Source organism: Hylobates moloch, unplaced genomic scaffold (genome assembly GCF_009828535.3).
Source record: "Hylobates moloch isolate HMO894 unplaced genomic scaffold, HMol_V3 SCAFFOLD_14, whole genome shotgun sequence".
In the NCBI taxonomy this organism is placed as follows: Eukaryota; Metazoa; Chordata; class Mammalia; order Primates; family Hylobatidae; genus Hylobates; species Hylobates moloch.
The window spans coordinates 31,583,768-31,608,550 of NW_026652289.1; the positions used below are offsets into that span (position 1 = coordinate 31,583,768).

General features: G+C 50.0%; 1 protein-coding gene across 4 annotated transcripts in view; it reads left to right on the plus strand.

Moving 5' to 3' along the window:
• Positions 1-24,783, plus strand: part of PCSK6 (proprotein convertase subtilisin/kexin type 6) — a 185,703-nt gene that overhangs the window by 80,073 nt on the left and 80,847 nt on the right. For all 4 annotated transcript variants that reach the window (XM_032175060.2, XM_032175062.2, XM_032175063.2 and 1 more), the window contains exons 7-10: positions 9,963-10,135; positions 15,071-15,283; positions 18,928-19,028; positions 24,325-24,428. In XM_032175060.2, the coding sequence (XP_032030951.1) occupies positions 9,963-10,135; positions 15,071-15,283; positions 18,928-19,028; positions 24,325-24,428 (591 nt within the window). The remainder of the gene's footprint in view (positions 1-9,962; positions 10,136-15,070; positions 15,284-18,927; positions 19,029-24,324; positions 24,429-24,783) is intronic.

Below are 24,783 nucleotides of genomic sequence, written 5' to 3' on the forward strand. Positions count from 1 at the left end.
TGATACTTAACCAGATTCAGACACTTTCCTAATGCAGGAGGGGTGTCATGAGGGACACTGCATTATGGTACAGTTTCCCTGCATTTTTTTTTTTAAGATGGAGTCTCGCTCTGTCGCCCAGGCTGGAGTGTAGTGGCACAGTTTTGGCTCACTGCAAGCTCCGCCTCCCGGGTTCACGCCATTCTCCTGTCTCAGCCTCCCGAGTAGCTGGGACTACAGGCACCCACCACCACACCCAGCTAATTTGCATTTTTAGTAGAGACAGAGTTTCACTGTGTTAGCCAGGATGGTCTTGATCTCCTGACCTCGTGATCCCAAAGTGCTGGGATTACAGGCGTGAGCCACCACCCGGCCTCCCTGCTTGTGAGAAGCATCGCCAGCCCACAGGGCAGCATCCCTGAGGCTGGTCTGGAGTAGGCTGCATTTGGGGCCTGTAGCAAGGGAGCAGGGCAGCTGGAGACCGCGGGGAGCCCTCCCAGCTGACAAACAGAAAACCTCCCCTGCTCAGGCCCCCGGACATAGGCGCATCTTTTCAGACCGTGTTTACCCTGTTTCTGGAAAGGAAAAGTAAACAGCAGCGACCAGATTCCTGTTGGCGTTTTTGCTCCATATTTTGATTGGGGAACTGAATCATGTTTTTCCTTTCATGAACACGAAAATGTTAAGTACATAACAGCTAAATTAATCTGTGCCCATAAATTGGTTAATTATGTTAATTCTGAGTCACAGAATTCAGTCTCATTAGTGTTTCCATTAAGCAGTTTAGGCCTGTGAGCATTTTAAGAGAACAGTTTAAGCTGTAGATTAATCTTCAAAGGTTCCCAGTGCATTTTCAACTGCAAGAGGATTTTAAATGCACCAGGGGGCTTGGGATTTGGTGAATGTTAGGAGCTGCTGCTGTCAGGGAGCGGGGGTTCCCCACTTCCTCGTCCCTCACCTGCCCCCAACACATCCAAGGCCCCTGCCTGCTAGATCTGAGCATCACCAGGCTAAGCAGAAACCATAGGAAGGAGGAGATGGGCAAGAGCTGGCATAGCCCCTTCTGCCCTGTCTCCCTGGTGGCCATGCCCTCCTCAGGCCGCCCCGCTGCAGACACCGCAGAGGATGGGTGAGGCTGGCTTTCCAGTGCTGTGGGCTGCATAGATCTGGGTTCCTGAGATGGCTGCTGAGGGGCTTTCTTCCTGGGTGTACATAAGAAAGAAGCAGAGAGACAGGAAGAAAGCACGCCGAGTGTTAGAAACAAGCTCCCGGGTGGCCTTTGTTCATGGCGGCATGAACGTCTGCTTTTCACCATCCGTGTCCCCTTCAGAGGTCCGTTCAGGACAGGGGTTTGCTTTCTTGGCACGTGCGCCTCCTCTGGGGTTCCTTGCCGTCCTCACGTGTGGTGCAGACGTACGGGTGCTCCGTCTGGCTCAGAAGCCTGCCGTCCTGTCCTGTGTCCCAAGCTGCCGGCTCTCACTGGCTCCCTGTGAGTGCCTGGGCCATGCACTTCTGTCTCCAGCCGTCATTCCCTAGTGGGGAGACCGTGAAAGGGTCAGCCTAGATGTCAAACCTCTAGACCATGGCTAAGGCTTTTCCAGTTTTATATTGTTCTTTGAAGAATCAACAGGACCCGATTATCAAAGAGAGACCTGTTTAAATATATACAATCATTTTCGGTATTATTTAGGTTTGGCAAGGCCAGCAGATGAGACCACTGCCATGCATTGAAAAGGTGGTTTGTTACAGTTGCCAAGAGGATGCGTCCCAGTACCGCATGCGGGGCCACACAGGGAAGCACTGGGGTCCGTCAGGAGGCAGGAGAGAGGGGAATACACGGGCCAGAGGCCTTATGGTGGTTTCTGTGGTAAGGAGTGGGTGAGGCAGAGAAGGCAAGTTCAGAATCAGCTAGTTTGAATAATTTCAGCAGACTCAGGGGAATAGGAGCTGTCCCTAGCTGCCTGACACCTGGCCTTGGGTGGTTAGGTTAGGGGGGTAGTGGCCTGGTGAGAGCCTGTGATGGAGGTGGCTGGGGTGTAGACTCTGGATTGGTTGGCTTGCATGTGAAAAGCGCACCCCTGATGGGTAGTTTACTATCCCGAGACACTGGGTAGCCCCTGAAGGAACAGCCTCTCCAGGGTCAGCAAGCCCCAGATGTCAAAGCATCGGATACCGAAAATACAAGAGGAAGGGAAATCGGTGGAGCCAGAAGAGGAGATGGATAACACCAAAGTTATCCCAGACGCAGCACCAGGGCCAGGGCCTCAACTTAGCTTTTCATTAATCTTCTCAACTGCCTTGGCAGATAAATATTGTAGAAAACACGATTTAGAGAGGCTGAGACGATGGCCCAAGGTCATGCAGAGCCGATAGTCCACTCCAGGACACTCTGACCCCAGCTGTCTTCCCCCTACCATGAGCTGCTCTGTGTCTTGCCAGGGGCCATACCCTTGCCACACCACACTGCCAGCCTCCCACGCTGGTCATGGCCCTTCTCTTGGAGGTTGCTGGCTGAGAGAGCTGGGCACCTGTGTCCATGACACAGCTGTGGAGATGGGATGCCAGACACACGGACCACAGACTGGGGAACCAGTCTTAGTTATCACAGGCCCCGACCTGGGACAGACCTCATCTCCTGGATCCAGGGCTGCGTGCAGGACATGCCCATAAGGAGGGTCGCTGGCTACAGCTGTGTTTCCACTCTAGAAGGAGGTGGAGTGGTTCCATCAGGGCATCAGGAACAGAACAGGAAGCAGGAAGAGATTTGGCTTGGTGATCCCCCACGCGTCCCCACACACTTAATGTCACAATGGCAAACGTAGATCTGCCTTGACACCTCGGCAGACCACAGCTCCCTGGAGTTCCTAGAACAAGGCTGTCCTGTGGGTGCATAGTTAGCAATTTGAGAGCTGTGTCTGTTGTCTTAGGTGATAATGAGGGTTGACAGAAACCTTTTAGGATTGTAGCATTTCTAAGTAACTGTTGAAACCTTACTTGGCCCGGAATGGCTGCTCATAGAACAGAATGTGCTTTAGTTTTACTGAAAAAAACAAAACAAAAACAAAACATAATTCTCTGTGGACTTACTAAAACCCAGGGCTAATGAGCAAAATGTGTTGGGGAGGCCTATTTATCACACTCAGGAAGCGACAGTCTAATTTTATTTGCTGCTGTTCATTGCTTCTGCATTGCCATTCATTTGCTGAAGGCAAAATACATTACTTCTCAATAAACAAAAGTGGGCCCAGCATGTCCGCTCCCTGCCTTCGCAGAAGGACTGATTTGTGTTGGATTGTGTGTGTGTCTGTGTGTGTAGTTGCGTGTGTGTAAAGGCTGTGTGTGGCGATGTGTGGGTGTGTGTAGGTGTGGGTGTGTGTGGATGTGTGCGTGTGTGTGCACGTGTGCATGTGTGTGCATGGGTGTGGGTGTGGGCGTGTGGGTGTGCGTGTGTGTGGGTGGGCGTGGGTGTGCGTGTGCTTGGGGGGTGTGTGCGTGTGTGGGTGTACGAGTGTGTGTGCGTGTGGGTGTGTGTGCGCATGTGGGTGTGCGTGTGTGCACGTGGGGGGGTGTGTGCACGCACATGTGTGTGTGTGCACGTGCATGTGGGTGTGTGGGGGTGTGTGTGTGCGTGTGGGTGTGTGTGGGCGTGTGAGTGGGTGCATGTGTGTGCGTGTGTGGGGGGGTGGTGTCTGTGCACGTGTGTGGGGGTGTGTGCGTATGTGGATGTGTTGCGTGTGCACACACGTGTGTGCGTGTGGGTGTGTGCGGGTGTTTGTGGGTGTGTGCGCGTGCGTTTGTGTGTGCGTGTGTGGGTGGGTGTGTGGGTGTGCACGTGCGTGTGAGTGCGTGTGTGGGTGTGTGTGCGTGGGTGTGTGCACGTGTGTGGGTGTGTGTGTGCGTGTGCATGTGTGTGGGGGGTGTGTGTGTGCGTGCGTGTGGGTGTGTTCCTCCCATTGCTCTTAGTGTTGAGCTTCCTAGAAAGTTTTCAGGGGAAATGCTGTGTCTCGTGCTGACTGGGGCTGGCTGCATGTTGATAGGTTCACCTTGCCTTATACAAACCTGCTATTTGGAAAGTCGAGATATAAATTATAAGCAGGGGGCTGGGTACGGTGGCTCATACCTGTAATCCCAGCACTTTGGGAGGCCAAGGTAGGCAGATCGCTTGAGGTCAGGAGTTTGAGACCAGCATGGCCAGCACGGTGAAGCTCCATCTCTACTAAAAATATAAAAATTAGCCGGACATGGTGGTGTGTGCCTGTAATCCCAGCTACTCCAGTGGCTGAGGCAGGAGAATCGCTTGAACCTGGGAGGCGAGGTTGCAGTGAGCTGAGATCGCGCCACTGCACTCCAGCCTGGGCTACAGAGGGAGACTCTGTCTTGAAAAAAAAAATTAGAAGCAAGGGAAAGGGAGGAAAGACAGGTCACTATGGAAAAAAGTGGCTTTTTCTTTTTAGCTTCACTAAGTGACTTGTAAAATCATTCATTTCAGCAAGTTCTCCCAGGGCATTTAAAATATTATTGGGTTTAGGAGATTTTAGGAATGCATGTTATTATTTAAAGCAAGGCAAACTGGTGTGATTCTTTCCTGGATGGAGCTTCTGTGGGCAGCTGGAATTGTCAGTGGGGGGATTGGTTCCCACAGCACCCCGAGTTCTTCCCTCAAACACAAAGTCACCAGGTTCTCCAAAGCAACCATCTTCCTTCCACTCAACACTCCTCCCGCCTCCCACCCACAGACTCATCCTTAGGGTGGACCGGGCAGGCGGGTTCATTGTGCCACGCTGTGCTCTGAACCCAGTATGCCCCAAAGCAGTCCGTTAGCAAGCTGACGACGGGGAGTTCGTTGCCATCAATGCCACCAAAACGATTTGCCCAAATCAAATTTATACCTGACATTTTATAGTAGATGGGCCTTTCTTTTTTCATTAGAGAAATCATTACCGTTTTTCTTCTCCTTGGCATTTCCAGAGAGCCATTCACATTTAAAGCTCATGTTAGAACAGCAGGCTTCTACTGAAAATATTTACCTTTTCTTTGTTGGCAACTTGTCAGTGTTGGGGAAAATAGATGCTTCATTAAAATCTAAGCGCGTGATGCTTGCTTTCCCACACATCAGTCAGTCTTCTTCCAAGATGAAACGCATGGTGAGAGGTGTTGGGAAATCATTCTGGTCATATGTTTTTATGTATTTTTGGATGTCTTCTGGCATCCCGTTCTTCTTGTTCAAAAATAGGCGTTTCAACACCTATAACTTGTAGAGAGAATCCTAGAATAGCATCAGCTTCACCATTAGAGCATCAGAATTGGTCTTGACCCCCGGGGGCCAGTGAGGTCTCCTGCCCTGGAGAGTCCACGGCCGGATGTGAGGGCAAAAAGAACCCTGCTGCCATTTATCCAGCAGTTCCGGGGCCAGGGCCTCAACTCAGCTTTTCATGAATCTTCTTAACTGCCCCGGTAGATAAATACTGTAGGAAACATGATTTAGAGAGGTTGAGACCATGCCCAAGGTCATGCGGAAGCGAGATTCCACCGCAGGACTCTCTGACCCCACTCTCTTCCCCTACTGTGAGCTGCTCTGTATCTTGCCAGGGGCCGCGCCCTTGCCAGCCTCTTGCGCTGGTCCTGGCCCTGGCCCTTCTCTTGGAGGTTCCCAGCTGAGAGAGCTGGACACTTGGGCCCAGCGTCCCTGACACAGCCATGGAGATGGGATGCCAGGCACATGGACCACAGATTTGGGAAAGACCCCACTTCATGTCCACCCGACCCCTCCTCTCCACCCAGAAAGGAAGAAGTGCACTGAGCTGATGCCACAGCCCATGTGAGCTGGGCCTAGAGGTGGCTCTGCCCTGCCTATAAAAGGGGGAAAGGAACCTTACAATAGATGCCGACAAACCCAGAGAAGGTTGGCCCCTGTTATGACTCCTTTGATCTTCACAGGGAGGTGAGCTCTTGCTCTATTAAAATTAAGAACCTCTGTTTGTCAAGAGATACCATAAACACAGAAGACCAGGCATACACTGGGAGAAGATTGTCATAACCTGTATTACCAGCAAAGGATTAATTCTCAGTCCAAGCAAAATTAAACAGTGTATCACTTGAGCATACATACAATTGTATTAAACTAGTAGTATTTAAAAAGCAATGGCCTGCGGGGTGGGCGGATCATCTGAGGTCAGGAGTTCAAGACCAGCCTGGCCAACAGTGGTGAAACCCTGTTTCTACTAAAAAACACAAAAATTGGCCGTGTGTGGTGGCGGGCGCCTGTAATCCCAGCTACTTGGTTGGCTGAGGCAGGGAGAATCACTTGAACCCGGGAGGCGGAGGTTGCAGTGAGCCGAAATGGCGCCACTGTCCTCCAACCTGGGCAACGGAGCGAGACGCCATCTCAAAAAATAAAAATTAAAAAAAAGGCAACAGCATGAATAATCCAAAAATTCTGATCATTTTCCTCTGAGAAGCTGGGGGTGACAGGGAGGACACAGAATTAGAGGCCCCCGGTGGGTCACATTCTTGCTCGTACATCGGGGTGGAGGGTTCACGGGTACCCGTTTTTTTATTAGGCTTTATAACTAACGTGTATGTGACATACAATCTTTTGTGCTTATCAAGTCATGTGTATTTGGAAAACAAAAAGAAAAACCAATCAGTTATTGTTACCACCTCCATTTTTACAGATGGGAAAACTGAGGCTCGGTGGGGTCAAACTAGCAGCAAACACACACGTTGAATGCTTACTGTGTGCCAGACCCTTTACACAGATCATCCGATTTCATTTGTTTGACATCCCGCTACATATGATAACTGTCATCATTGCAGTGTGCAGAAGACTGAGGCTTAGCGAGACGGGAGAACTTCAGAGTCACTACCTGGTCACAGTTGATGGTAAAGGCAAGGTCTTCGCCCGTGGCATGCCCCATCTCCCTCCTGCAGGCTCCGAGGCTCACTGTGGGTGACAGCTCCACCCTGTGGACCTCCCCTTGGGAGCAGACGTCGAGGCATCTAAGTCCACTTCCCTTGTGCCATCTCAGTGCCTGGACACTGGTGGCTACCCTGGGCTGTCCTGCAGCCAGCTCGCTGAGGTAGGAAAGAGAGGAAGGGAAATAGGTGGAGCCAGAAGAGAAGATAGATAATACTGAAGTTAAATTTATTCCTACTGCTTGTTGTTAAGGCTTTCAAGGTATGAAGAGATGGCTCTTCCCGTGACTTCAGCCCCATCCTCCATCACTGCCCAAGCCCACGTGGCTGACACTGCCTAATGGCTCTAGCCCTGTTGTTGAACTTCTGATGTCTCCTATGCCTCAACCTTGCTATTGCTTTGGTGTAAATTTCCCTGACATTGATTTTGAATACAATTCCAGGCTTTTGGAGCAGAAGTTTCCAGTTAAGCTTGGTGTCCCACCTAAGTGTTAAGGTCAACATGCTGGCCCTAGAGTGGTCCTCCCTGTCCCACCAGCAACTATCCCACCTGGCCTCCCAAGAACTGTCTGTGGTGACTCTTGCATTCTCTGTCTTGGTTCATGCCTGGGAAATTTCAGGGCGTATGTTAATGGGAAAACCTTAGGGAAACCTGAACCTTCAAAACTGGGTAGAATGAACGGATGGAATGGAAGAATTTACTGCAGCGAAGTCATCTTCAAATTCCTTTTAGGTTGGAATTTTCTTACCCTGGCAAGTCAAGAAGTACATTTAGTTATTTGTTTATAATCCATGTGCTACTGGGTGAAAGATGATAGGACAAGAAGATTTGAAATGTTTGTGTTGGGGATCTCTGCCCAGCAATTTCCATCAAAAGAGCACACCCATGATTATCGTATAAATGGATGGGACAGTAGGATTCTACTCACATAAAATGTTTGTCCCTGAGCGCCCAGGGAGGGTGTCACTTCCAGGGTCTCCTTCCTGTGGCTCTTCTGCATGAGTCCTGCACCACCTCTTTTAACTTCAGGGAAAACTCACTATTTTGTTTTTTAAAGTCAATCATATTTAAAGTTTCTGCTTTTGAGTATGCACTACGTGTTGATGTAGGTTCTGGGATATAGAACAAACAGGCACAGACTAGTATGGGAAGGTGGGGAACCCCTACTTCAGAAGGTGAACCCCAGAAGGAAGGCTGCCTGGGCCGGAGGTGTGTGCATGGTGGCAGGGAGCTGCAGCCAGTAAGCCCTGGAAGAGTCTTTAATGGCACAGGGAAATGCCCTGTATAAAGCTCAGTGGGGGGAAAAAAAGATTTAGAAAGAATGTATATGCTAGAGGCAAAGAAAAAGACTAGAAGAAAATAACCAGCCAGATGCAATGGTGTGTACCTGTGGTCCCAGCTACTTGGGAGGCTGAGGTGGGATGATTGCTTGAGCTCAGGTGTTCGAGGCTGCAGTGAGCTATGATCTGTGTCACTGCATTCCAGCCTGGGTGACAGAGTGAGACCCCATCTCTAAAGCAAAAAAAGAAAATAGCCAAAATATTATTGGTTATTTCTCTATTTCCCAAAGTTTGGGCAACAGCATATACTATTCTTAACAATCAGAAGAAGTCCTCTTTTCCGTTACGTCTTAAATAGCTCTAAGATTTAGAATTCGTCTTCATGAAGGCATGGTCATCGCACACACAGAGCTGGGCCCTGTGGGTGAGGCGCTCCCGGGGGCCTCTGAATGGGGAGCTGTGGGTGTCAAGTGGCCACGAAGAGAGCTGACCCAGGGTCGGGTGGCAAGATTCCCTGAGCCCCAGAGAAGTCGACTTTCTGTATCTACTAGAATCCAGGAAGAGTGTGTCCATGGCCGTCCTTACCCCCTGCTTCCCCATTTCATGCCAGGCCTTTCTCAGATGCCTTCTCTGGGGGAGGCACTGTTGTTGGGGCGACTTTCTGGCTGCAGAGGGCACCCAGTAATAAAGGCAAATGCTAAGTATGAGGCAGGAAGGGAGGCCCCTGGCTGGGACGGCAGGCAGTGGGAGAGGCTTGTGGGGCCCCTCACCCCTCTCGTTTTGGGGTGCTCTTGAGGAAGCTGGACTTGGCAGGCATTGGGAAAGGCGCATTGGGAGAGGCTTGTGGGACCCTTCACCCCTCTCTTTTTGGGGTGCTCTTGAGGAAGCTGGACTCCCCACCTCTAAAGACCCCTCCAGGGAACATAGATCCCAAACCCAAAGGGAGATGAGCTGGCCAGCGAAGTCTAAGACCCCAGTCCCCTCCATTACAACCTAGGGTGCGGGCTTCTGTCTTCCAGGTTGAAAGCTCATCATTTGGTTCATCGTAAGTTATACGTCCGAGTGGAATTATAAAGGAAAGAAACAGATGTGAACTCTCAACAGCTGGGAGAGGTGGAAAGCCTCTGGAGTTCCGTTATAGAGATGTGCATTTTGGCGGGGAGTGGTGGCTCACGCCTGTAATCCCAGCACTTTGGGAGGTTGAGGCAGGTGGATCACTTGAGGTCAGGAGTTCGAGACCAGCCTGGCCAACATGGCCAAACCCTGTCTCTATTAAAAATAAAAATTAGCCAGGCATGGTGGTGGCAGGCGCCTGTAGTCCCAGCTACTCGGGAGGCTGGGGCAGGAGAATCACTTGAACCCGGGAGGTGGAGCTTGCAGTGAGCCGAGATTGCACCACTGCCCTCCAGCCTGGGTGACAGAGTGAGACTCTGTCTCTAAATAATAATAATAATAATAATAATAATAAGTCTTGTTTTTTAAAATAAAAAGCAGAAATATGCATTTTTAGATACCAGCAGGACATCATAGCACTGAGGGAAACTGAACCCTGTCTTCAGGAAGTAGCTTGGTTTCTTTTGTTGTCCTGGCCTGAGTTGTCGTTTTAATTCTTTCACATCAGCCAGCATGGAGAAGAGGAGCCAGTTTTGCAGGATGACTGGGAACAGCCCCTGCTGGGGAGGGACTCTGTGCTGCGGTGTCCCGCTCTGAGCCTCCTGGGCCCTGGTTCCTGTCGCTGTGTGCCCGGAGCGCTGGGCGCCGACACTGAGCCTCCTCTGTGCTTTCAGGCATCCGCATGCTGGACGGCGACGTCACAGATGTGGTCGAGGCAAAGTCGCTGGGCATCAGACCCAACTACATCGACATTTACAGTGCCAGCTGGGGGCCGGACGACGATGGCAAGACGGTGGACGGGCCCGGCCGACTGGCTAAGCAGGCTTTCGAGTATGGCATTAAAAAGGTGTGAGTAACCAGGGCTACAGGGGAGCGCTCTGGGACAAGGGTGACAGTCAGCATTTTAACAGTTAAATATCAGAGTGACACTGGCCACAGCCCTGAAACAAGACTGGGAAGACTGTGCTGTGACAGGTGCCAGGGTCAGTGTGGAGCAGTCACTCGGGGAGTCTGAGAAGTGGCTCTTAACCAGTGAGAGAAGGTTTCTGCCTTGTTCCAGAACAGCTGTTCCAGTGACAGCCAGGTGGTCACTGCTAGCACGACCCTCTCTGCCTTGGCGTTTGCCTATCCCTGGCTGAAAGGGGTACGCAGGTGGGTGACAGGGGTCCCAGGCAGCTCACCTGGCCTGTTACTTGGACTCTGCAGGGGCCTCGGCCCACCTGCCCTTAGAAACACCCAGCCGTGGACCTTTCTGCATTCATCACGGGGTGTGTGCTCACCCAGGGCCCGCTGCAGCAGGAAGCAGTGGTCGGGGTGTCCCCCACCAGCACACAGCCCAGCCCAATTCGAACTTCTCCGGGAGAACCTCACGAGGGCTAAGCAGGGCAACGATGCTTCTCTGCGGATGGGCCAAGGGGAGGCTGACAGGCTCCTGCGAGGCCACCCGCCAGCCACTCTGTGGTCTTTGGTTCCGGATCCTTGTGTGTCAGGAAGGCTGAGGAAGGAGGAGGGGGTGGCTGCAGATGAGCCAGTTCTTACAAGCAGGGTGGCAAGGCGGATTTCTGGGTGAGGACAGCTTCTTGGAGCAGGCAGACAGAGCTGTGGTCAGCGTCCAGGAGGCCTTGGGTGTCCGAGCAGGCCCCAGCCCGAAGTACAACGTGTGGTCAGTGACTGCTGCAGGGAGTGGGGACAGGGGGAGTTCCAGCGGGAAGTCCAGGCTTCTCTGACTTCTCCTGTGGGGGATGGGAGAATGGGGAGGGGGTGGCAGGAGTCAAGCCCATTAAATTTATATCATTTAAAATATTTTTAAAGTTCTCATCGTATTATAACCCATGCATAGTGATTACAATGTGGCTCATAAACAGCTAATAAGTCAGTCGGATAGTAGGAAGAGATTGTATTGCAAACAGCCTTTCTCTGTCTCTTTCTGCCCACCCCCGAGTCCTGCCCCACAGAGGAGGAATCTGTTTTTAAACTGTGTTCATGATTTCCTTTCTGTGAGTGATATCATTTGATGGCTTTCCTGGGTGCATTGAGTTTGGTCACTATCTATTAATTTCCTCTTATTGGGATGAGCGTTTTTCTCTTAGAAGACCCCCAGCCCTGCTGAAACCCTGGAGTTTCCTCCACTTCTTACCTTTCCCGGGCGTCAGGCCTACGCTGCATCCTCTGCCTCCTGCCAGCTGCACCTGCCTGCACCTCCTCCGAGGGACTTGGTGTCACTCTGCAAGTGTGAGGCGGAAGCTTCCTCCTCACTCAGGTCTTGAACGCCTGAGAAACCAATGACCAAATATGGGGTATCTACCCCTGTGTCCCTCCGAGTTTAGTACCCACCCAGACGCTCAATGTGAGAAGGAAAATTAAGGAAGAGGGACAATGTAGACACACACACGCACGCACACAGCACGGGACCTTGTGTGCATCCTTGGGACTCTGGACAGCTTCCTTTGTCTCCATTCCCCCAAGAAAACACCAGGACAGCTTCAGTCAGGCTGCTGGGCCTCCAAGCCAGGCCCGAGGCTGGGCTGAGCGAGTGCTGGCAGACTCAGGTATGGTCAAGTCAGCTGCTGCCCACCAAGAACTGCCGAATACGTAAATCACCTTCCATTACTTAGCTCCCAGCTCCAACCCACTAGATCGCTTGGATCTCAGTCTTGATGACAAGCGAGACATCCCGAAAATTAAGCTGAATTGAAGCTTCGGAAAGGGTGGGTAAGCTGGAGGGCGGGTTTCCTACGTAGAACATATTGCTTTGGATGGTGTTACCGCTGAGCGTCTGTCATTTCTGCGGGATGATTTCCAAAGACTGAGCTCGTAGGATGAGGCACCCTCTGTCCAGGAGGGGTACTGGTTGTTTGGTAGTGATCGTTTGGGCTCTCTGGTTCACTGAGCCTATGCGAGGCTTGGGGAGGTTGGAGCTGCCGAGAGGGATCTTTGCATTCTGAATTCTGAGCAGTGTTGGTTTCATCCAGCTGTCGAGAGTGGGGAAGTTGCAGAGGGGACCGTGTGGTTTCCTCTCATTCTTGTCACAGTTTGGTGAAATACTGTGGTCATTTGACTTTTTTTTTCGTCATTTGAAAGTAAAATATGTCATACAGAGAACCTTAAATCGCAACTGTCTCAATCTGTCACTGAAAATCCTCCTAGAAATTTGATGATCTCAAACCAAACCACATTGCCCCATCTGTTTTTCCTCCTTGCGGCCCTATTTGTCACCTACAGTCTTCTTCTGTAAAATCTGACTTTGTCTTTGGTAGATGATGTGGTCTGGCAGTGGGAGACTATAGAAGCTGTAACTTGGCACAAAGATCTGTTTAACATTGGTCCTTAGGAAGCCTTGCTCCTCTCACACCTGCTTATTCAGAAGGGACGATTAGATATTGCTGTGGCTAAAGACACTGGCTGCGTCCAGGTGGCCGGTGTTTGCTGGCCCTCAGCGGTGCTTCTGAGCTCATGAAATGAACTCTCCCTCCCCAGGGAAGACACCGAAATACGATTTGATTGGGTTGAAGTTGTGAGTTTACTGAAAAGAAGTGCACGTTCGTGGCTAGGGTTGAAATGTCCCTACAGCTTCCGTCCCATGGCTTCCATAAAGCCACTGAAGATCTGGGAAGTGAAAATAAAGTCGTCAGAGACAGTTAAAACATCTCTACACCCCTCAGATCTGGCTGTTTCCTCGCCTCATTTCCATGTCTCCTTCCCAGAAACCATTTTAAGGAGGGGAAAGGTTGTTGGTATGTTGACGCCTATGAGGATGGGTTGTCTCATAGTAAATGCATGGTGGGTGCTGTAAATGCAAACCTTGAGCATTTCAGGCTCTTGGTATTCAAAGTGGGGTCCAGAGCCAGCAGCACTGGCGTCCCCTGGGAGCTCATTAGGGATGCACACTCTCAGGCCCACCCTGGACTTTGGGGCACAGTCTGCATTGTAACAGGTTCCCAGGTGACTCCAGGGTGTGCACATTCAAGTTTGGGGAGCGCTGCTTTTGGCCATTCTCTCTGCTCCTGGAGCAGTAAAGTTGCATGCTCCACCTTGCAAAAGGACAACATTTTATGAGTCATTTCAAGTGGGGTGGGGAGTTAGGAGTGGCAGTGTCTAGGACTGATTCTCACCTGGAATAAGGACAGGCTCTGATGGGTTAAATACCTTTTGATTTGCATTGTAGTTGCTTTAAACTGGCTTCAGCTGAATCTCTTCCTGCAGGTAATCACACGCACACACACACCACCTTCCTGAGCTCTTCGTGCCTTTCTCTCAGGTTAGCTTTTCTGGGAGGGACCTTTCTGTTGAGCTCTTGGCCACCCCGACAGGTTCACCTTGCAGATGCAGAAAGCAGAGTGGACGTGGCAGCCTTAAGCAGCGGGGCTGCGTGAGCTCCGAGAACTTTCCTGTGGGCTTTCTTGGGAGCCTCAAGTTGGAGCTGGAGTCTCCTTGATTTACAAAGCCCCGTGGTGTGAGCGTACGGAGCAGGCGGGTCCACTCATTGTGCTCCAAAAGTGAGTGTAACATGTTTGGTCAGCAGCAGGCTTCGATTTGTCTCTACGGGGATTGCAGAATCGGGGTGTAAGTTGTCTTTAAATTGGCCGATTGTTGAGCATAAGTATAAATTTCCTCTGTTTGTGTGGGAAGGAGGGTCCTCAGTAAGGAGGTAATGGCCAGCCAGTGGCTCCAGTTTCCCGTGGAGGTGGACACTGGCCCTGCTCTCAGGCCGGCTGTGCACCACCAGCCCATCCAGCCATCTGGACTAGATCCGTCAGTTCAGTCTTCCACTCGCTAATCTTTAGCTGGTATTTGTGGCTGGAATGATTCTCAGTGTGGTCAGGAATCATCCATCCTGTGGGTATGGGATAGAGCAAAGCTGAGCTGCAGGAATCTGCCCTGACCGGCTGCTGTCTTTCAAAGACTTGCTTTTGTGTGTACATTCTTAGCAATGAACACCGGTGCACACCTGGGCATGGTGGCATGCTTCTGCAGGCACAGCTACTCTGAAGGCTAAGGCAGGAGAATCACCTGAGCCTGGGAATTCCAGACCAGCCTGGGTAACGTAGCAAGACCCGTGTCTCAAAAAGAAAAAAACGGAAAGAAAACCTACACACAAATGAGGCCCTGGCCTTGGCTAGTGATGTGAATCAGACCACCCTGATACTTGCCCACAGCAGAGACCACAGGAGCTCTGACAGGACACCCGCAAGCTGCTACCAGCTTCCTGGACATAACCCTTTTCACCTATTCTGTCTTCACCCAGAGTTCATGGTCCCATCCCTCTTTGCACATTTAGCTCACTGGGCAAGAAGGGTACCTCTTCAAGTATGTTTTCCAGAAAAATCATTCTTTTCCCCACCAGACCAGCTCTTTCAACTCAGAAAAATTAAAGTTGTAAATTCTGCCATCGTCTGTAATCTCAGTGTTATTTGCAGCACTGCTAGGTCTCTTTGATCCTAGGCCATTGCAATGGAAATGATAGGCATGGCTCTGGAATAGAGGAGCTTGTGTTGGGACCCTTGATTTTCCTGTGAAGAACAGAGGAGTCTTTCTGGCCCCTTTCCCTCGTATGATCCTGTGATTCTGCAATTTTAAGGCTGCTGCCACAGGCAAAAGCACACCATTAAAATCCAAACAGAGCCCCCAAAACCATGCTCTCAGCAGCATCCAGATGGTCTGAATGCAACCTTCTTATCCCCTTTGAAGGAACGTTTGGGAGATGGGACTCTAGGTTGGGGGGAGACCCGCCCTACGAGGTTCTGGCTGCAGGGCTAAGCCTTATTCCTCTTGTTCCCTCCAGGGCCGGCAGGGCCTGGGATCCATTTTCGTCTGGGCATCTGGGAATGGCGGAAGAGAGGGGGACTACTGCTCATGTGATGGCTACACCAACAGCATCTACACCATCTCCGTCAGCAGCGCCACTGAGAATGGCTACAAGCCCTGGTACCTGGAAGAGTGCGCCTCCACCCTGGCCACGACGTACAGCAGTGGGGCCTTTTATGAGCGAAAAATCGTAAGTTCTCTTGGCAAGTTGGGGTGCTTACAGCGTGTGCCTCGGCCTCTGGGAATGAGTTTCTTCTCCCTTTCTCAGAAAGATGGGTTAGATTGAGGCCAGATTGTTCTGGATCCCAGGGTCCCAGCCTCATCCATCAGCAAACAATTTGAGCCTCGAGGTAAACCCCAGTCCCTTGGCAGCCTTCCTCGGAAACTGGGTTTCTAATCTTTGCACAGAAATAGCAATTAAACTCCTCTCTGGCTTTAGAGATCTAAAAATATCATTTAAGAACGAGGTTCCTTCTCATGGTGTCTTGTTTTAACTCTGAAATTCTGTGGTCACATCTCTTGGAATCCAATGAACCCATTCGGTTCCAGCGTGTACAATAGAGTAAGAGAAAGACTTGGTTTTATACTGAGGCGTTCTAGAAATCCAAGCGTTCTTCTAGGCATTCTGTTGCTACAGAAGCACTTTTTCTGGACGCTTTTAAGTTGAGCAGTGGTTTCTGTCTGTTCCGCTTACTTAAGTGAACATAAGCATGATGTGATGTATCTTTTAAAAGGTAACTGTTTTAGTACTCAGGTAGAATTTGTGCTTTTTCTTTCCCTACATACTTTCCTACTTAAAAAAAAAAAAAAAAGAGGAAGGGAGGGTTTCCAGTTCAGATTAATGCAGAATTGAAATGCACAGTCATTAAGTTGACTTGTAGACATTTTTAAAATGAGACCGTGGAGCTGGCCAGACATGGTTAAATTTTAAAGCTCACTGGCATCTTTTCATTTCTGCGGCCGCTCGGCCACATCTTTAGAAGTTATTCGCAAATTTATTTTTACACTTTTCTGCGGGAGCACACAGGCTTCCTGTTCTCGGCTTTGCTCCGCACTGGTGAAAGGTCAGCTGCCATCATTCTGTCGCCAGCCTGGTAGCGGCTCGGGCTGGTTAACTAAGGTATTAATTTGTTATTTTCCTTTTCTGCTGGAGTACGCACCCCTGGGACGGGCAGCTGAGATGCTGAATGATGTCCTGTTTATGTAGAAATCCAGCTCATTTGAGCACGGACTTGCTGGGGTCTTATTAGACAGACACTTAGCCAAAACCCAGCATAGTCTTGCTGGCCGAATGGAAGCAAGTTCGAATTTGCTGAGTTATGGGACAGTTTATAACATGGACTATGTGCAGGCAGGATGGTGTCTCTCAACCCTGGAAGCAGGACTCACAGCTTTATTTGCATCACGAATCACGCCAGCATGTGATTCTTGTGCTTTGCATGTGTGCGTGCCTTGGCTATAAAATGCTTTGATTTTCTTTCTTTTTTTTAAAATTCTCTTCCCTGAGCAATAATATGTGGGTAAGAAGGGCATAGTTTGGAGAGGGGTAAAAGAGAAAATATACTTTGTCTTGGTCACTGCCCGGGAAGTCGGCTCTGACAGTAGGAGTTAGTTTCAGCTCTACTAGAGCCCAGCTTTTGTTCTGAGTCCCCTTAGACTCCTCCAGGGAGACGAGTGCTGCTCAGGACAGTTGACAGATCACAGTCCCAGCATTCAGGCAGGCCTGTGATGGCAATCACAACCCTGTCCCCCTGCATTCTCTGTCCCTCTGAGTCTGAGGAATGTGAACAGGTGTCCACCTAGAGCGAGGGATGTCCCGTGGTGAGACATGACTCTTCATAGAGGAGTAAAACCTAAAGAAAGCATCTCTCACCAGAACAGGAGGGTACGTTCGTTCACTGAGCACGAGCTGTGTCCCAGGCGTGGCACTAGGACTCAGGAGGCACTGCCCACCTTGGTTCAGCCATCCCTCCCAGGGTAGGCCCCTCTGCTCGCTCCCCAGGACCTCCTTCTCTGAAGCTGGAGAACCAGCTGTGAGCCTCACATGCTCTTGGGAGCGTGGCCTCCTGCCCAGCCGGCCCTGGTTTCTCCTCCTGGCCACCATTTACCAAGCACAAGTATGTTCAGGTGCCTGGCTGTGATCTGCTGAGAACCCCTGAAATCTGTATCATGGTGTCCATTTGCATATGAAGATGCTGGGGTCAGAGAGGGGGCACTTTTGTCCCTTTTCCCATGCCCTCAGCTGCCCTCCCCATGTTGAGGCACCCCAGCCCCACTGAAACGAGCAAGGAGGAAACTGGTCCCCATTGGCGTTCCTGTCAAATCTTCCTGTGTGTGACACTGGCCAGACCCCCACCTTCCCTAGACAATTGGCCCAGCCAAAACGTGTGCAAGGTTGGTGCTGAGTTTGGAAGAGGATCCGGATTACTCTCACTGTGCAATTGATTCTCAAAGGTTAGGCAAATCGGCTACTGGAGCCCTGTGGTGGGTGGGTGGGTGTGACTTTCCTATTCCCACCATAACAAATTATCACAAACTTAGCAGCTTGAAACAGCACAAATTGATATCTCATGGTCCTGTAGCCCAGAAGTCCAGGAGCCTCAACCAAGTCTCTGCTTTGAGTCTCATGAGGCCAAGACCAAGGTACTGGCAGTGCTGTGCTTCCTTCCGGAGGCTCCCGGGAGAATCTGTTTCCTTGCCCCCTTGGGCTGTTGGCATTGTTGGCAAAACTCAGGTCCCTGTGGTTCTGGGACTGAGTTTCCCGTTTCCTTGTGGACTGTCAGCTGGGCCCATTCTCAGCCTCTGGAGGCCACCCACATTCATTGGCTTACTCCTCAACTCCATCTTCAATGCCAGCGGCGGTGGGTACAGTCCTTCTAATGCTTCCTCTGTCCGACAGCCTTGCTGCCTTCCTCTTCCAAGATGAAGGGCCCTGTGGTGGCACCAGGTCTACTCAGAAAATCCAGGATAATCTTCCTGCTTTAAGGTCGGCTGGCTGCCAACCTTAATTCTATCTGCAAAGCTCATCGGAATAACACCAGGGGACAAAGATGATGGGGGCCACAATCTCGCCTAGCACACCTGAACCCCCAGCACCCGCTTTCCATTTCAGTCCAAAGGGAGATACACGTCGGCCTGAGTGGTAGTGAGGTCCAGAATCCATCCCACACCCAACCTGGGCCAGTGCCTCTGAGGAGGGCAGGCAGAGCCCACAGCTAGCAGTACCTGCCTTGCTGCCCTGTGCAGCAGGCCTTGGGAGGTCAAGAACATGCCAGGTTGATCTGCTTCTTCAGGAGGACGTCCTGGTGGAGAACCCAACTTATGACCTGCTGGCTGAAGGCAGAAACTCTCTCTGAGCCACCTGGGTACCTCTAGCTGCTCTGAAGTCAGGGGGTGACTCAGGGGTCACTAGTGTGGACTCTGATGGTTTTGCCAGAGTACTCTTGGGTGTTGGTGACAGGGCACAAAGTCCAGCAGACCCAGGGAGGAGGGCTTGTGGGGTGCATCTTGGTTTCATGTTGTTTTACCATTTTTTCCACATGCGCTTCTGCAGTAGAGAGGGAACCAGCTGATCTATTATTATCAAAGCTTACGGTCTGTGCTCCCAGCTGGCCTCCTTGCCCCTGCCTGTCTCCCTGCAAAGTGATTTAGCAGGGAGCACCAGATGTTGTGGAAACCTGTGGTTGCTGAGATGCATTTGCCTAACACTTTATTTGTTCTGGAGACCTAGGGTCACGCTTGCCAGTTAGTGGCACCTGAAGTAGCCCAGCCTTCTCCAGAGAGTGAATGAGCCTGTCTGCCATCACTGCCTCACTGTGCTTCCCTCTCACCCAGGTCACCACGGATCTGCGTCAGCGCTGTACCGATGGCCACACTGGGACCTCAGTCTCTGCCCCCATGGTGGCCGGCATCATTGCCTTGGCTCTAGAAGCAAAGTAAGTTCCCACTTACCCTTTTCTTAAAAAAAAAAAAAATGTTTATATTGTGGTAAAAGACACATAACATTGGCCATTTTCACCGTATTGAAGTGGACAGCTCAGCAGCATTAAGCACATTCACTGAGTTGTGCCCCCTGCACCACCATCCCTCCCCCAGAGCTTTGTCTTCTTCCCAGGCTGAAACCCTATGCCCATTAAACAACAGCTGCCCAGGTTAGTCAGCTCAGGCTGCCGTGACAGAGTCCCACGGACTGGGCAGCTCAAACAACAGAAATTTAGTTTCTCAAGGTTCTGGAGCCTGGAATTCCTGGATCAAGGTGTCAGCAGGGTTGGTGTCTTCTTGGCTTGCAGAAAGCTGACTGCTCCCCTTCTGCTGTGTCCTCTTTTTATAAGGACACTGGTCATATTGGATTAGGGCCCACCATAATAATCTCATTTAATGTTAATTACCTTTTTAAAGGCCTTATCTCCAAATATAATCATATTCTGAGGCTCTGGGGCCTAAGACTTGGACGAATACATTTTGGAGGGGACATAGTTCAGCCTATAACACTCCCCATTGACCTCCCATCCTAGCCTCTGGCAACCACCATTCTACTTTCTGTCTCTATGAATTTGGCTACTTTAGGTGCCTCATGTAAGTGGAATCACACAGGATTTGTCCTTTTGTGCCTGGCTTATTTCACTTAACATGATGTCTTTAAGGTCACCCGTTTGTAGAACGTATCAAAATTTCCTTCCTTTTTTAGGCCATCCTGATGGGTGTGAAGTGGTTTCTTCCTTTCTTAAAGCCCAAGTCTCCTACCCTCTGAAGGACACGGGGGCTGGATGGGCAGAGTCCAAGGCCTGCCCCTGATTCTGCACCTCACACCAAAACCACACTTCAGGTTGCTCCAGCTTCTTTTTAGGAACTTTCATTTATAAATTGACAGTCAAGAAAAATGCTTGAGTTGTGTATGTGTTGTTGGTTCAGAAAGAAAAGCAAGTTAACTGCACATGCAGTCACAGAGTCAAAACCAAATTGTACTTTAGTCACCAAAACTGGCAGAGAACAAACCAGCCCTCTGCAGTAGTCATCTGTTGTAGATGAGTTTTTAAATAGCTCAGAAAGAATGGTTGGGATGCCTCAATGCTTGTAATTACATATGTTTGCATGTGGATTTGCACAAGACAAACTGAGCGTAACACTCAGATGCTACCAATTTAACAAAGAAACAGTTTGATATTTTTAATTTCCAGGCCAAAATGTTAGCTTCTGTGTCCTGAGGCTCTTTTTAAAAATTCTAAAAAATTAGTTGCATGTGTGGAAACTCACATTCGCATACTTTACCCTTCCTTGCACTGTATTTTCCTCCATTCCTTATTGGAAACATGCAAAGAGCTAAATGGAAAACAAGCCCCGCTTCGGGACATGTTGTCCCCTTAACCTTGGCCAGGGGCACATGAAAGCCCAGACGGTCATCTTCCTCATCATTTTAGCTCCTCCTCAGACACATACAGGTGACGGATCAGGCACACATCATTTGGAACAGTGTCAGTCTAGAGCATTTGACACTTACAGGATTGGGCAAGGAAGGAACAGTTGGTGTCTGGGAATTTGAAAACCTGCGTTGAGCAGATCTGCAGTTCGGGATAGCTCTCGCCTGTGCAGGTTGGCCTCAGGCTGTCTTCTCTCTCTGTTCACTACTGCTGTGGAAGGAACTGAGGCAAAGCCAGATGGTTCTGGGTGGAGATGCTTCCAGAGAGTCGGGGGAGGGCCCCCAGACAGCCTGCGGCCAGAAGGAAGGAAGACCCACACGTGCTGGGACTCTCTAAGGGGAGTCCCATGGTTTTGGGACAGTCTTGGTACTTTTCAAACATCACTTCTTCATCAAAAAACATTTCCAACATCCTCTCTTAGACATATTTTCCGTGCGGTTATATTTGTGATTTTATTGCTAGAGTCAAAAATAAAATAGATTTTTTCATAAGAAAATGGTTCCTAACTTTCTCATTCCCTGGACCCATTCTGTCCTCCACTCCAAAGGTCATCCCGGCACCTAAATTCAGGATTTCCAGGAGGACTGGCTATAGCCGTCTTGAATACGCCCTGCTGACACACAGCAGTAACTTGCCAGGTTGCACGGGCAGCATGGGATGTGGCCATCATGTCAGCACTTGTCTAAACTCCAAAGCCTGCACCTATGACCTCTCTACCAGGGTGCCAGCCATGGGCTACTCGAGGCCTCAGAATCCTCCCCTAACAGTGAGGTTGGTGTGTGGGCTGCAGAAAGGCCAGTGGATGCAGGAGGAGAACAGGTGTGCCTGGCAGGGAAAGGCCTGGAGCCTGAGCCACTGGACACGGACAGGGAGAGACAGTGAGGAAGCCAGTGACCAGCCAGGAGCAGCAGGAACACATTGGAGAAGTCAGGGGAGGCCAGGGCTGGAGCCTGGAGAGTGTGAGCCCAGGGAAGGAGTCTACCCAAGACTTACGCCATGGGTGAGCTTCTCGTAGGAAAACAGGCAGAGGGGGCAAAGGGTGGGAGTGTACAGAGCAGCTGCCACACAAAACACTATAGCGCTTCCTTGAAAAAATTAAACAGACTTCCCAGACGATCCAGCAATCCCACTTGTGGGTGATATCCAGAATTGAAAGCAGGGACGCGGGTAGATATTGGCACAGCCATGTTCATGGCAGCATGTTTCACAACAGCTGAAAGCTGGGAGCAACCTGAGTGTCCATGATGGAGGAAGAGATAAGCGAAGTGTGCTCTGTACACACATGGAATATCATTCAGCCTTGAAAGGAGGGAGATTCTCATACAGATTATGATGAGGTCCCTCAAAGACATGGTGCTAAGGGGAATAAGACAAATCCTGTGTAGTTCCACTTACATGAAGACCTGGAGCCATCAAACTCATAGAGACAGAAAGTAGCATGGTGGCTGCCAGGGGCTGGAGAAGGAGCAATGGGGACTGAGTGTCCCATGGGACAGAGTTTCAGTTTGGGGGTAGTGAAAAGTTCTGGAGATGGGTGTGGCGGTAGTAGAGCAATGTGAATGTACTAAATGCTGCTGAGCGGTATGTTTACAAATGGTTGAAATGGTAAATTTTGTGTCTGTACATCTTCGCACACCCACACACACAGGGGGCCACTGAAGAGACGCCTGTGACATCCGAGCATGCTCCACTTGGGAGGGCGGGGCAGCTGGGCACTTCAGCACTCTCTCTTCTGCGTCCCCAGTCCCCCTCAGCTGCAGCAGCTCCCCCGATTTTACTTAGCGCATGTTCCTAGGGTCACATTCCCTGAGGCAGCACGTGTGGCGCCGCGTGCATTCCTAGTAAACACGCACCGAGACAAGCCTGGGGCTTGTGCTTCTGGTCACCTCCATCCCAACGAGCCCTGGGACGATGGTCTGGAAAGAAAGAGTTTGTGTTTGTGACATTAGGGAGTGAGAATCTTGGACTCAAGAGATGTTCATTTATTCTTGGTTAATTTTCTGATTGAGTGGAAAGTCCTAGGTGGGCATCAATGTAATCGACTAAAAAAGGAATAAAAGATCCATCAACATTTATTCGTCAAATTGCGGCCGGAACCATGAGCCCATACATCTTTCTTTTCACTCAGATGTTTGAGAGGGCAAAAGTATATTCCTTTCATTACTGATTCACATGTAGGTGTTATCTTTACCATGTTTTAATGCAGCCTTGCAGAAAGCTTGTATATTCAAATATCCAGATCCCATAGCAATTAATACTGATTAGAAGAAAGGAACAATGCTCTTATTTTATACTACTCTCTGTGTACAGACAGTATGAAAAATACTATATGTCATCAAATCCAAGATGCCATAAAGTTGTAAGATGCACCCTTTTTATGTACCACAGAAACCAGAAGTGCTGCCGTTATACAATACATCCGTATCTCTTGGAATTTTTGTAACTATTGAAGAGTCTTTTAGGCTGAGAGTTATTTAGACCTGGAAACGACACTGAATAGACAGGACCAAGTTCAGCACCTCCAGGCAATGTAACCCGTTCCTGGTTGCTGTGGGCAGAGGGGCTTATAAGAGGTATCAGATCATAAGATGGATCTGGATTTCAGAGGTGTTAAAAAAAAAAAGGTGGGCCAGGTGTGGTGGCTCACACCTGTAATCCTAACACTTTGGGAAGCCAATGCAGGAGGATTGCTTGAACCCAGGAATTCAAGACCAGCCTGGGCAATATAGCAAGACCTGATCTCTACAAAAAATGTAAAAATTAGCCAGGTGTGGTGGCGCACACCTGTAGTCCCAGCCACTTGGGAGGCTGAGGTAGGAAGACTGCTTGAGCACAGGAGGTCGAGGCTGCAGTAAGCCAAGATCACACCACTGCACTCCAGCCTGGGCGACAGGGCGAGACCCTGTCTCACACACAAAAAGCAGGGGTGAGCAAATGTGTCTTAGAAATTAAAAAAAATTGGCCGGGCGCGGTGGCTCACGCTTGTAATCCCAGCACTTTGGGAGGCTGAGGTGGGCGGATCACGAGGTCAGGAGATGGAGACCACGGTGAAGCCCCATCTCTACTAAAAATACAAAAAATTAGCCAGGCGTGGTGGCAGGTGCCTGTAGTCCCAGCTACTGGGAGAGGCTGAGGCAGGAGAATGGCGTGAACCCAGGAGGCGGAGCTTGCAGTGAGCCGGGATTGCACCACTGCACTCCAGCCTGGGTGATAGAGCGAGATTCCGTCTCAAAAAAAAAAAGAAATTAAAAAAAATCGTCTGTGTATTTAGTTACATTAGTGGCATGTTGTATTCTTTTGAGGAAATGTTTCTACTTCCCCAAAAAGAATATTTTGCAAATTTAGAATAATATACTAAAATCTTGAATTATAATCTACAGCCAGTGGGTCCACATAGGATGGAATCTCGGCCAATCATGGTTTGAACTTACTCTTCTGCACTGTTGTATTTGCGTAGGATGAAGAATAACCCCAAGTATTTAATAAACATTTACTCTTATGTTAAGTGTCTTGTATTTTCAGAATTTCCCATATGGCTCTGGGCAAACTCAGGCAGAGCTTGGCAGCAAGGCTGGGCTTAAATGCTGATGAATTTTAGGTCACCCATTGAACCTTTTTTCCCTCAGGATTTAGTTGCTGGAAACTTGTTTACAAAGAGGTGGCAAAATAAACCCTTGCCAAGGAATGCAATCCTTAGCCTGAGGGGCTTGCTCAAGTTCAGACATGGGTTGGCTCCCGACCGCCTGCCTCTGAGTGGCCTGTGTGGCTGCTGTTGTTGAGCTGTGTGGACTCAGGGTGTGTTGTGTCATTGCAGCAGCCAGTTAACCTGGAGGGACGTCCAGCACCTGCTAGTGAAGACATCCCGGCCGGCCCACCTGAAAGCGAGCGACTGGAAGGTGAACGGCGCGGGTCATAAAGGTGCGCCGTGGCGTTCTAGTGGACCATTGGGTGACCCTGGGATGTATAGGAAGGGGAGTCATGAATTCCTTAAAAGGACTCTCCAAATAGCATTAATTGTTATTATTAATTGTGTGTCACAAGAACTTAAAACACATGTGCAGCTATTTAAGAAAAGTATCCTGGAAGCTCGCACTGACATTGCAGAAGAACGCTCAGGTCACAAGAGTCTAGGGTCTCCTAAACTCTGTAACTTTGGCCACGGAGACACCACCTATACCGATATTTACTCATAGTTCTCTTTAAGCCAGGAGCAATGATGTGTGCCCATAGTCCCAGCTACCAGGGAAGTTGAGGCAGGAGGATTGCTTGAGCC